General features: G+C 43.0%; 1 protein-coding gene across 5 annotated transcripts in view; it reads right to left on the bottom strand.

Moving 5' to 3' along the window:
- The window catches only part of ASH1L (ASH1 like histone lysine methyltransferase), a 64209-nt gene that overhangs the window by 25626 nt on the left and 26309 nt on the right, over positions 1-12274 (bottom strand). For all 5 annotated transcript variants that reach the window (XM_055792353.1, XM_055792356.1, XM_055792358.1 and 2 more), the window contains exons 4-6: positions 10507-10608; positions 6475-7216; positions 5161-5340 (exon numbers count right to left, since the gene is read on the bottom strand). In XM_055792353.1, the coding sequence (XP_055648328.1) occupies positions 5161-5340; positions 6475-7216; positions 10507-10608 (1024 nt within the window). The remainder of the gene's footprint in view (positions 1-5160; positions 5341-6474; positions 7217-10506; positions 10609-12274) is intronic.

The following is a 12274-nucleotide window of genomic DNA, read 5'->3' as shown; positions in this document are numbered from 1 at the left end:
CCACATATTCAGCGTAAAGGATGCCAAAGGAAAAATAAATTATGGTAAATAAACTGCAAGGAGGAAACCAGTGTGGAAAGGAAATGCAGAAGGCAATTATCTAAACCCACAAAATATAACATGAATTCCTTCGGGCACTGCAGGCACACCCGCCCCAGCCCCAGTCCCAGAGAGCACTGGGGAAAGCACCTACCCTGCTTTCCTTCCAAACCCAGCGATGAAGTATTGTTAGAGGCATGTAAAAACCTGTTATGACAAATCAGTAAGCTGAACAAAGGCCATCAATAATTTAGGGACTTCAGAGGGAAAGGCTGAGATGTCAAAATAAAGCATAATTATTCATAGAAAAAGGGGATATACTAACACAATCAAGTATAAATACATGCAGTTTTATAAACAAAAATATGTTTGATTCTATGATAAATGCCATGCAAAAAAAGTCTCATGAATCAAAGAAGGCCCCTCTACACAATGAGGAACAGGCCCACATATTCTCCCTAGGAAGACGATGAGCTATTTTAGCTGGGGTCTCTGGGCAGGCAAGAAAGGTTCTGCTTCTGTGTTTAGCTGCTACCTGTGTAAGAAGACCGCTGCCTCTCGCTGTACTGAGGCACGCTGCCAGCCTTGCAGAAGCTTAAACTCAGTGTCAGGGCCCCCGAGCGCCACTAACATGCCTCCATGACCCTGAGCAGCCTCATGGGGGGCCTCCACAGATCCCTTGGTGCTCAGCCCTGGGCACTCGCTCTGGGGTACCTCCTGGGTGCACCGATCTCCGGCTCAGCCGCAGCCACAGCCGCTGTGGATCTGCTGGTGAGCCACGCGCTGGCTTCCTGGCTTGGTCCTGGCCCTGCCTGGCAATCCTGGCGCGTGGCTGACCCCAGTTCCCATCACCAGACCTGATCCTGACCTGCCTCGTCACCGTCTGGCAATCTGGACTCTTGGCTGACGCCGGGTATCGCTGGCTCAGGGCTGTGGGAGCGACAGCACGTTTCCTTTGCCGCTGCTCGGGTCCCGTCCCGTTCACGTCAATTTTTAACTAAGCTGGAACACCGGCTCGCCAGGTACACCTCGCTGCAGATGGCACTGGTCGCAGCAGTTCCCAGGACGGAACCGACTGTCCTCGCAGCCTCCCAGGATCAGCCGACTCTGCGCTGCTATCAAGGACAAGCACCTGCTCCTTTTTTCATACCACACTCCAAGATGTTCCTCTCAATAAGCAGATGCAACGATTGCTGCAGCTGAAAAGCAGAAGATCTCTCCAGAAAGCCAGGATCACTCTCTCCCCTTTCCAAGCAAGCCAGTTAGAACAGGGTGAGAACTCACCAGTAATCCCAAAGAAAGGACAGCTCCCAGCATCTCAGGTTAGCGTACTTTCAACAGTAAGCTGGGGAGTACATTTCTGATCGTGTGACAGGCTGAAACATAAACCTGGGTGGATGAGAAACGCTTCCCTCGCTATAATCCGCTGCCTACAGTTGCCTGCTTCAGTTTCTGTAGGGACAACTCTCAAACACCCGTTTTGTAAATGGTCCACCTACCAACAACGGACTAACTGGCCTCCTTGCAAGCTCCCAGTAAGAGCAATGGCAAAGTTATTTCTTTGCTTAAGAGGAGAACGTTTTGTACCACTCTGCAAAGGCTGAAGGCCAGGACGTCAGAATGTCACTCTAAAGTCTCAGGCAAATCAAGAAAGTAACAAAGACCAGAACCACAGTCGCCTTTTCTGTACCTCCATTTCTCTGTCCCTCTCCTTCCTTTCCTTCTGATGGAGTGTTCCATTCCTGTCCTGCCTCTTCAGCTTCTCCTTCTCCCTACGCTCTTACCCCCTTGGCTGGGATTAGTTCTCTGCAGAATGCACAGCTACATTTTTGAGGCGTGGAGCCCCGTTTCCTCTCACAGGCCATCGCTGGACAAACATTTTCAGTCAGTCTAAGCTGGCTCTGACGTTCCCTACCTTCTGCTGGTGTAACTGCTGGCATGACTGCGACTGCAAGGGTAACTGCACCAGGAACCTACAGTGGAAGGTGAGATTTCACCTGAATCACTATCCCAGCCTGGTTCAGTTGCCCTGGTCATGACGATGAGACATGAAAGGAACAGGAATAAGCTACAAAGGTGAGGAGAAAGTAAAGCTGATTCTTTCAGTGCAATGTTAGCATATACCAACTTAAAGCATTTGCTGAACTGCAATTAATTTTCAGTTCATCTGCACCATCATTTTAATTCGGCTGGCTGATTTTTCAATAGGTTTCCTTCGAAAATGTTCAGGTGCCAACCCTTGAGTCACCCTGCAGCTCCACAAACTCTAACATCATCAAAATGGAGGCACTGTGGAAGCAACGTGCCCATCACGTAGAAACGCCACGTCCCAGAAGAGCAAGAGGCTGCACGAAGCTGCACCGTTGACCAGCCGTGGATACCTAACCATGTGTGGGATGCAGGTCGGTGTCCGTCACAGCAAATTCTATAGGTTATGCTTCCACAATGAGGACTCATATTTGTTATTACTGATAAAAATAACATCTTATATAAAAATATGGTATTTCCCTAAACAATATGCAACATTTAACTTAACCTACTAATTTACTAATTATTATTTCATTTCTTTGGTGAACTAGACTTTGCACTCCTCTAGGAAAGGTGCTGCTGGGTAAACAGATAATGACTCCTGCACAGAATTTCCCTTTGTTTTCAAAGCTGCAGTCTTGTGCAACCACACGCTGAACTTTTCAGCAGAAGAGCTGTATAATTCTTCCAGTGGGAGCTGAGGATTCTGGAAAATTCGTGTGGAGGTTAACATCAGATCAGCTATGCTGTCTACAAAATTACATTCAGAAATAGAGGTAGAACTGAGAGTGACTCCAGAAACCATTCATTTTATTCGTAGTTCATTTGCAAGGAATCAAAATCTAAGCTTTCTTCACTGTGTTTTAATAAAGTTCCTAGACCAAGGTGAGCTGCAGTGAAATCCTGTTGTGGCAAACTGCAGTTCAAGTGGCTGCAGAGAAATAATGCTGCCTTCTCTCTTTTGACAGTAGACCAACACTGGCAATGACAGGGCAAACATTTTCTGTGCTCTTGTTTAGCAGCTGGATGTGACTGATGTAGACAGAGGCTGTAAACAGCTGTAAACTTCCACTACTTCCTATGACCTACTGGTGTTTAGGAAGTATTTAAGAAAGACAAAGCAGAGCAGACAAATGGTCTTTAAAGCAAAGTGTCTGCAAATGAATACTGCAAACAGAAATACAAGAAAAACAGGGAGTACAACACCCATTAATAGGGAACAGAGACTGTTTTAGTGGAGACAGTGATCAACGCTTAACTGTACCATCACTAGAGGGTGCCCTATGATTACAGTTGCATTTTTGTTCCCAACTAAGATCACTTTTCATACTCGGATAGCAGGAAGTTACATAAATAATGGGGTAACAACATGAACTTCTGCTCTCCTCTTGCACTGACATATGTCTGACTGTAGTAGAACTGGAACAGCAAGTTAAATCAGCAGAAAACCCAATTATAAAAAGGTGACTATTGTTCTGCTGTTTAGGTTGCTGAACCAACTTAGTAAAGCAGTGAGCCACTGCCAGCACAAAGGAATGGTGAGATCAGCCCTTCAAGCTGCACCTTTGCTGTAAGACAAGACACCCAAACTGAGATGGGCACAGTTCTGTCCTTGCCCAACTATGCATTTCCATGCCTTGTTTCAGTATCAAACAAGTGTGCAGAGCAGCAGTACAGACTGTGCAGGCAGCATCTGCTTCCTTGGTAGGGTAGTTTCCTCAGCGTTCTTAAGCCCCTCAGGACACACATTAGTATCAGTGCAAGGGAAGAACTCGGCGTGTAGAGCACCAGGCAAACGGGGAGACCAAGTCAGAGCTCTTCAAGCTCCCAGGGAACTGCAACACGAAAAGTGATGGCGAGGGAGGGTTGTAGCAGAGCTCAGCTACAGGGTGGTGAACTTGATTTCCATCATCATCTGCAATACCTACAAACCTTGACTTTCACTTTCTGTATTCATACAATTTTTCAAATGACATGTTTGCTTACTGTCTATGAAATAAAAAGATCTTCCCTTGGCTCACTAGGACTGACAATGTAACTAACGTTTTATAATAAAGAAAAGAAGACTCTCTCCGGTCCTCTCCTACGGCAACAGACCTAATTTTTATGATACAGTATTTGAATGTTGCACGACTGCGTACAGCAGTGAGACCATCCAGATGCTAAAAAATTTAGCATATCTGCTTTCAAACTATTAGAAACACAAGCAGTCTCACTTTGATCAGACCTAGACCTTTGTTTCTTCCTTAGAGTCTTAATCCTTTCATTGATGCCTTCATTGTACTATGGAGAAAGAATACACCAGCAGCAGCCGATAAACTATACTAGCAGTCTCCCAGTGGTCTCTGCAACATTTTTAAGTGGTCTACAACATAGTGAGAAGGTGCCAAATCTTCTCTTTTTTTAATCTGTCAGATCACATTACAAGAGAAGCACTAATTCCTGACTTCAACACATTTGTTCAAATGGCTGTGGAAAACTTACGTAACTACAAACAAAAGCCAAAGTGGGCTGGTATCAGAAACGGGGAGATGTCCACTTTCTAATGTACACTAGGTTGTGAGCCAGCCAGTGGAACAAAAGAAAAAAAAAAAAAAAAAAAGAAAAGTAATAAAAAAAGAATGCTGGATTTTTATTCTATCTCACAGAAAACGAACTTCACTTAACTGTGAAATGAACAGAGTGCGTATCTGAAATTCCTTCACACCAAAGATGACCAGTTGTCATCGGTCAATGAAAATAGAAAACTAATGGCCCCTTTTATGTAGACACTGTACTCAGCACCTGAACACCTCAAGCTCTCCCAGCACATTTACTGCCATAATCATTAAGATTGTCGAATGAAGCTCTCCTACCTTCTTCAAGGTCGATAATCAGAAACGCTTTCAGATTGCTTGAGGCTGCTTTCTGACTGGGGTTACATTTTAAACCTTCAGTGGGTCAGACTGATAATTACCATGCATGTAATGTTTTCACAGGCTTGAATTAAGTTGATGGTTTTATTTTAGCTACTCATTAGTAGCAGCTCTTTATGGCTCTAGTTGAAAAGAAACAGTTTCCACTGGAATATCAGACAGCAGCAGTATTACTTACTCTGTTGTTTTGTACACATCAGAGTAGAGCCCTGCCTTCTGGTACTTCTTCTTTGGGGGTCGAGGGGCTTTTTTCTCACGCTGGGCTAGAGAAGGCAAAGGCTGTCCAGGATTTTCAGATTCATGTGGTTTCCCAAGGGTATCGTGTGGACTAGGAGGTTCAGCTACCGTCTCAGCAAAACTGGAAGAAAAAGTAAAGATTAAAGATTATCTCGCCATATTTCTTACCAAAAAGATTACCTTTCCATATTTCGTTATTCCTCTCTATAATCTGGTCAGTAGGAAAAAAGAAGTCCATGCTTCTGAATTACTACATGTTGCAGCTATTTAAAAAAAATGCAATTCAATGATCATGATTGAGTGGTGGTTAAGCATAATTAAAAGAAATGTATGATCTTTTTATAGTAACGTTATTATTAATTATTGCAAAAATAATGTTGTTTGTACTGCTAATGTTTATCCCTTGGAGCCTCAGCTGAGTAATTTAGAAGGCGGCTTATGCTATCTGCTTTTGTACTAAAAATAGCACGTGGTAAACCTTTTCTTAGCCTTCAGGAGAGCCATACAATATACTCTTCTGAATGTGTGGTTCCAGGAACTTTCTGTGAATTTCAATGCATATATTACAGTATTCATTTCTGAAACACCAATAGTTATTTTTCAGAACTGTTCTGAAAACACCCAAAGGAAGACTTCTGGAAGAGTTTGATCTGTTTGCATTGATGATTTTGGGGATAAGCATATGAAGATTAGACCAGAGACAGATTTCTGGTGTGGTCCTTTACTAGCCAGTGATTGCACAGGCACACACTTTTAACTCCCCCTTGCTGCTTTGGTTTTACTCTTTATTTGCTCTCAATCAACTGACCTCACCTTACATTCTGTGTTGTTTCTAAGTATTTGTTTGTAATGCATATGAGTAACACCCTTTAAGATCCCCAAGGCACATACAACTCTTACAGTTCCTTATTCCGCACATGATGAAGGAACAATCTTTGCTGTGGCATCTCATCAGTAAACCCGTTACCAACTCATTATTCTTCACTGAGACAACCATAAAATTTGCTTCGCTTGGGACACAAGCACAAAACCAACAGTCTTCAGTTACCTGAGACTCCATCCCACGCTGGGGTGCGTTCAGTAACTTACGAAGAGCCTAAGCTTATTTAAAACTGACATGCTGGTTCCCTCTAAACTGAACTCCTTAATAAAAACAAATGCAACAAGCAGAGCTTGTTAGAGTGGGATTCTTTCACCATTTGAAAAGTTATAAAATCAACAATGTACCGAGGGTACAAAATTGTAAGGAAATTACCTCTTATTGCTCTCCTGTTCATCTTCTGGTAAGGACTTTTGCCGCTTCCTGGCTTGCTCCTCTGCAAGCCACCGCTTTCTCTTCCAGCCTTTTCGGTGATCTGTATTCAAGTTCACACTCTGCACTACAGCTTCAATCACATCTGTGATGGTATCGGGTCCAAGGTGTAAGGGACTGCTGCTTTCTTCTCTTTTATCTAAGTCCTGACCGACCAGTCGAGCCGCCTGGAAAGCTTGCATCGAAACGACAGCCTGCATCGGGTATTTCCGGGGCCTGCCTGGCCTGCGCTTCACGAAATTATTCCCTGTTCGTGACTGCCTTTGCAGCTTTTTGGCTTTCAGAATTTTATTGACGTGGTCAAGATTTTTTTTTGTTGCCAAGATCTTGTTATAATTGCACATCTTCCTAGCTTGTCGCTGCATGGCTTCAACCACGCTTCTCTTGAGATGCCGTGGGGAATAGCTGTTCGGTAGTCTGTCTGACAGCAGGGAGATGCTATCGCTGCAGGAGCTGCTGGGAATCGCTGGAGCTACGAGGCTGTCCTGTTTCCCCAGACCTCTCTCTCTGTTGTGGTTTCGAGCAGGACTAGCTGACGGGGGCGCAGACACATTTGCAATGACTGACTCTAAGGTTTTGTCCAGAGTAGCTTGGCTGTCATGCTGCGCCATGCGCTGCAGTAAGCTATCCACTGAATCGTCAACCGCGGTGGCCAGCCTTCCTCCCCGGGCCGGTACTCCGATCACTGGAACACAAACAGACGTACATACACTGTAACAGACTCAAGATACCATCAAATAAAGCCAGAATTAAAATACAGTAGTTGGACAGACTGACAGCCTTTTATATCCTGTAACTGTCCGGAATGTTCAGCAACAAGAAACTAATTTCTCTAACACAAGTTCTAATGGCAAAGGTTTCTAGTGATGTAAGTACGTGGAAAGTTTACATTCTGTATCATCAGTTTTAACATGTAATTGTTTAATCTTTATTCACACGCAGTCCCCCACGTAATAGCAAAGAGCAACGAGGGCATTTCCTATGCACATACAGTCCAGAACTCTTCTCAAGCTTCTTTCTATTCAACACAAATACTCAACAACTTCAACAAATTCAACAAAACCTCAACAAATATTCAACAAAAACAAAAATAAGAAAGCTTTTGTGCACAGAAAAATTAAATACTGATGAAAAAACTGAGCAACATCTGAAATGCTTTTAAACTATTTTTTCTTTTTTTGAGGTTTGGCAGTACTGAAACAACTTCTTCATTGCTCTTGAAGTTTCTCTATCAAAAAGACAAACGTAATGATGACAGAACTGATCACTGCAATAAAGTATAAGCTTGGATAAAGGTAAATCAAAATATCTGGACAAAAGAGAAAGGCTAATTTACACAGAAAGTAAAGTTAGATCTCACTTTTTAAACTAAGTATTATATGCTTTAGAGCTGTGGACTGGTATTTGAAAAAGAGAACTTCCAGGTCAACCATATAGTTTGGAACAAATCCCTTTTTAATACAGCATAATCTAAGAGCTTCCTAAAGCTGCCTTGCTGGTTCTTAGTGATAACATTTTATTAGAAGAAACCCTGTTCTTTCTGGAATAAAATGGGTGCTGTCTTCTCATAAATATATCACAATTTCACATTAGCATTTACAAAACGTTACTGTAATTGTGGCCAATTATTTAGATTAGATCTACTTAAACTTAAACTAGGCTGTAGACTCAAAAGCATGTACTAGTGTAAAGGTAATGTTAAAGGAAAGGCAACAAAATTTTTTTATAAAAGGGTTTCTGTCACTTGACAGGAGGGAGATTATGCATTAGCTGACAAAGATAAAGCACAAACAGTTTAAAATAAATATTTTCTGTTCCTAGTTCTTACTAGTCCAAGTGTGGTACTCTGGAGAAATAAATTCCTCATTAAGATTCCAAAGTCATGAATTTGCAAGTGCAAATGAAAATGTGCTTTAGAGACTGCACAATTTAAAGAAGGAAGAATCAGCACAAGTTCTAAAAATCCTCCTATGAACAATTTTTCTTCCTACAGGGTGAAAAACGAACAGAGAAACACACTTGTCAGGTCACTGCTGTAAACCTACTTTAGAAAACCTAGCAACCTGAACAACTTCCAAAGAACTGGAAGGATTTACACTTTCGGCCTTCAATTCTAGATGAAATAATAAATTACCCTTTGTTTTCTTATGGTCTTTAAATACACACTGGGATGGAGCTGCGGGTTCCTCACAGAAACACCATCTGCTTAGCACAGTGAGCTCTGCAAACAGCTGCATCATCCAATGATAACCAAACTATACAACACAACGCATTTGGAGACAAAGTCTAATGGATGTCCTTGAACTAGGATTTCTGTTTGGAAACTGATCCAAAAGGAGGGGACAACTGAAGGCTGAGATCCCCAAAACAGCTGCAGCCCCGGTCAGGCACACTCGCAGCCCTTGGTAACAAAGGAGCTCTCTGACAAACGTGCTGAAATCCCACATGCATTCCAGATCTACGGAAAATATAACAAAGACTGGTCTTTTCAGCTGCATCATCAGTTCAATGACTTTGAAGTTGATAAACTTGTGATTCATTTCATTCCTATGCTCTCCTGCACAAAATAGGCCTGAACTTTTAACACCTTCCTAGGCACAGATTCACACCGATGGCAGCTGCCCCTTTAGAATGAGTAAGTAAAAGAAAGTTAACAAGACAGAGAGGAAAAAGAGAGAATGCTTCTTCACTGCAAAGGACCTTCTTTAGTACAGGCTGAAAAAGCATCTGTTGCAAGTATCTGTTCAAAGGCAGGAGGAAAAGCAGTTTGGGCACATTCTTCCTCTATGGAAATCATAACTAGTTCTGTAAGTACCAGCCCTAAGCATGTTTACTACAAATCTGCAATCAACTTCAGTGTCTAAGAATGTTTGAATGCTGCTAACAGGAGCTCTTTCTACAACCGGGCTTCTTACAAAATTAGTCAATGTTACAGACTTTTTTGTGTCTAATCGTAAGTAAGTTCACATTGCGTTTTCCTCAGAGGGACTGCAGACAGAGTCTGGTTTTACTACACAGCTGACAACTTGCTGGGGACATACAGGAAATGAGGATTTTCACATCTTCCCCCTGACAATTTTGCCAATGGATTCGACAGTTTTGTAGGTGTGAAACCGTGACAGATAGCAACACGCATGCATTCACACACAGTGTGACTGCACAAGCCTGACCTTCTTAAAAAACAAAAGCTCAAAATGCAGCAAGAGGTGCATTCCCTTCCTCATGAAGACGGACTTCCTCAAGCAGCAACCTGCACAGTACATCACCCCATAGCTGAGAAAGCCAGCTCCCTCAGTATCCTGTTGGCAAGCAACTTGATGATGCTTTTGTGCATCTGAGACTTGGTCCTCATTTGACAGAACTGATGAGAATGCCATCAGAGTTCCCAGGCTTTTCAGTACTTCCGTCTCTCTCCTACCATATGTTTTGACCTGCCTAGGTTCATTCACAACTGTATCATTAGCGCTGACTGGGATGAGCTGCTTGTCATCCTCCATCACCTTAGCAGGATTCACACATGCTGCGAAGAAAATGTAACAGCACACCCCGGTTTGATCCTAACAGTTATCTATCCAAGGGCAGAAAACCATCTGCCTTCAGAACAGTGCAGAAGTCAAGCCCTTCCCCATAGAGGAATTATTTTATAAATCTAATTCATTGACTAACTGTAGCATCACAGGTCTTGCTAGCATTAAAACACTGAACTTCATGAAGACTAATTTACCCTGCTGAGGAACCAAACCCCATTCTGCCTTAGCTATGCTGCTGCTTCTGTACGCGCCAGCTCAAGCTTCCCTATTCTACAATCCAATGTGCAGCACTTGTATCCTAAAACTTATGTGAAAAAATTCAGTATCTCCACGAACATATTGCCGCTGTTAAAGTTCTTGTAGCAATGCTGTCTCAGCTGTCTGCAGTAGCACAGATTTTAGAATAGCAGTGGTCCCAAAACTGAGGCCACCAAATATTACTTGCCTGTAGAAGACGTGCTCTCAGATGTCGATCTCTTTCTGGAAGGGCTGCAGTTTGTGCTCTCTGACTGCCTCTGGGAAGGTTTGTCCTGTGTTGGCAAAGTGCCTGAAAAACAGATCAGGGAAGAGGAAAGCACAAAAAAAAAAAAAAAAATCAGTCTGGCAGCGCCAATACAACACGCTGTAGATACTAAATACTCAGACTAAGATTATTCTTCTTTTTAGGAACACTTGCTTGCTATGATGCACATAGGTCGAGAAGGACAGAAATGGACCATCAAGAAGTAGTTTCTTAAAGGGTAATGTCATAGGTAGGACAGTAAACAAGCCATGAGAAAAAGCCATTTAGTATCACCAGAGTGTTAGTTTTTATGTAAAAAAAACCAGAAAAAATCCCCATATTTCCTACTCTCATATGAACTCCCTAAGTTCATTCCTTCATTTTCACAGAACAGTTGACTTTGGAAAGGACCCCTGCAGATTACCAAGACCACAAACACTCTGCTCAAACCAGGGTCAACCTGGTTGCTCAGGGCCACCTCGTTCAGCTGGGTTTTCAGCATCTCCAGAGATGGAGACTCCGCAACCCAGAGTTCAGTCACCCTTACAGCAAGACACTTTTTTCTTATGTAGGAACAGATTTTTTCTGTACTTCAGTGTGTGCTCACTGCCTCCTGCCCTGTCCCTGGGCACCACTGAGGACAGTGTGGCTGCTTCCTCTTTACTTGCCCCCATCAGGCATATGCACACATTGGTAAGATCTCCCTCGTGCATCCTCTTCTCCAGGCTGAACAATCCCAGCTCCCCCAGCCTCTCTCCGTATGACAGATGCTCCAATCCCTTAGTCAGCTTTGTGGCCTTCCACTGGACTCACTACAGTGTGTCCATCTCGGTCTTTGTACTGCGGAGCCCAGAACTGTATGCAGCACTCCAGATGTGGTCTCACCAGGGCTGAGTAGAGGGGAATAATCATCACCCTTGACCTGCCGGCAACGCTCTTCATAATGCAGCTCAAGTTGCCATTGCTCATAGGAGTCTTTCCAGCCCATTCCGCCAGCCAGTGAAGGTCCCTCTGAACAGCAGCACAATCATCTGTGCATCTACCACTCCTCTCAGCTGTATCATCTGCAAACTTGCTGAGGGCACACTCTGTCCCATCATTCAGGTCATTAGAGAAGAGGTTAAATAGTATTGGACCCCGTATCGATCCCTGGCGTACACCGTGAGTCACTGGCCTCCAGTCACTGTGATCACGACCCTCTGTGCCTGGCAGATCAGCCGATTTTCAATCCACCTTGCTTTGTAAAAGCATTTCTCTTCCACTCCTCAAGCAGAACTGCTTCAGGTAAAGCACTACAGAAAGCTGAAAAGCTAGAAAAAAAATTCTTAAGAAAAAGTACTTCTTTAGATTTGTCTCTTGCTATGTTAACTTTTCCTTTTTAAGATCCTGTCACAAAAAAAAAAAAAAAATAATTCTGCTTCGGTCAGTCATGGCAAATATGTAAAAACCGCCAGGTCTAAACAAATGCTGGAGATGATTATCTACACACAAACAAGTGTAACACATTACTGGATTTTAGGCACCTGCAAAACATGTTTCACTATATGTTCTGAATGCACGGGGCTTTATATTACTCGTTAAATCATTAGATATTGGCTTATCACTGCAAGGTATCATCAGGCAGCGGCAATCACAATTTTCATTAGTTAAGTTAAAAACAATTCTTGAAAGCTATAGAAATCTGATGACTACTGAAAGATTAAGGGAGAAA

The sequence above is a fragment of the Falco peregrinus genome, chromosome 19, assembly GCF_023634155.1.
Source record: "Falco peregrinus isolate bFalPer1 chromosome 19, bFalPer1.pri, whole genome shotgun sequence".
NCBI classification, from domain to species: Eukaryota; Metazoa; Chordata; class Aves; order Falconiformes; family Falconidae; genus Falco; species Falco peregrinus.
This window is presented reverse-complemented; position numbering and strand designations above follow the sequence as displayed.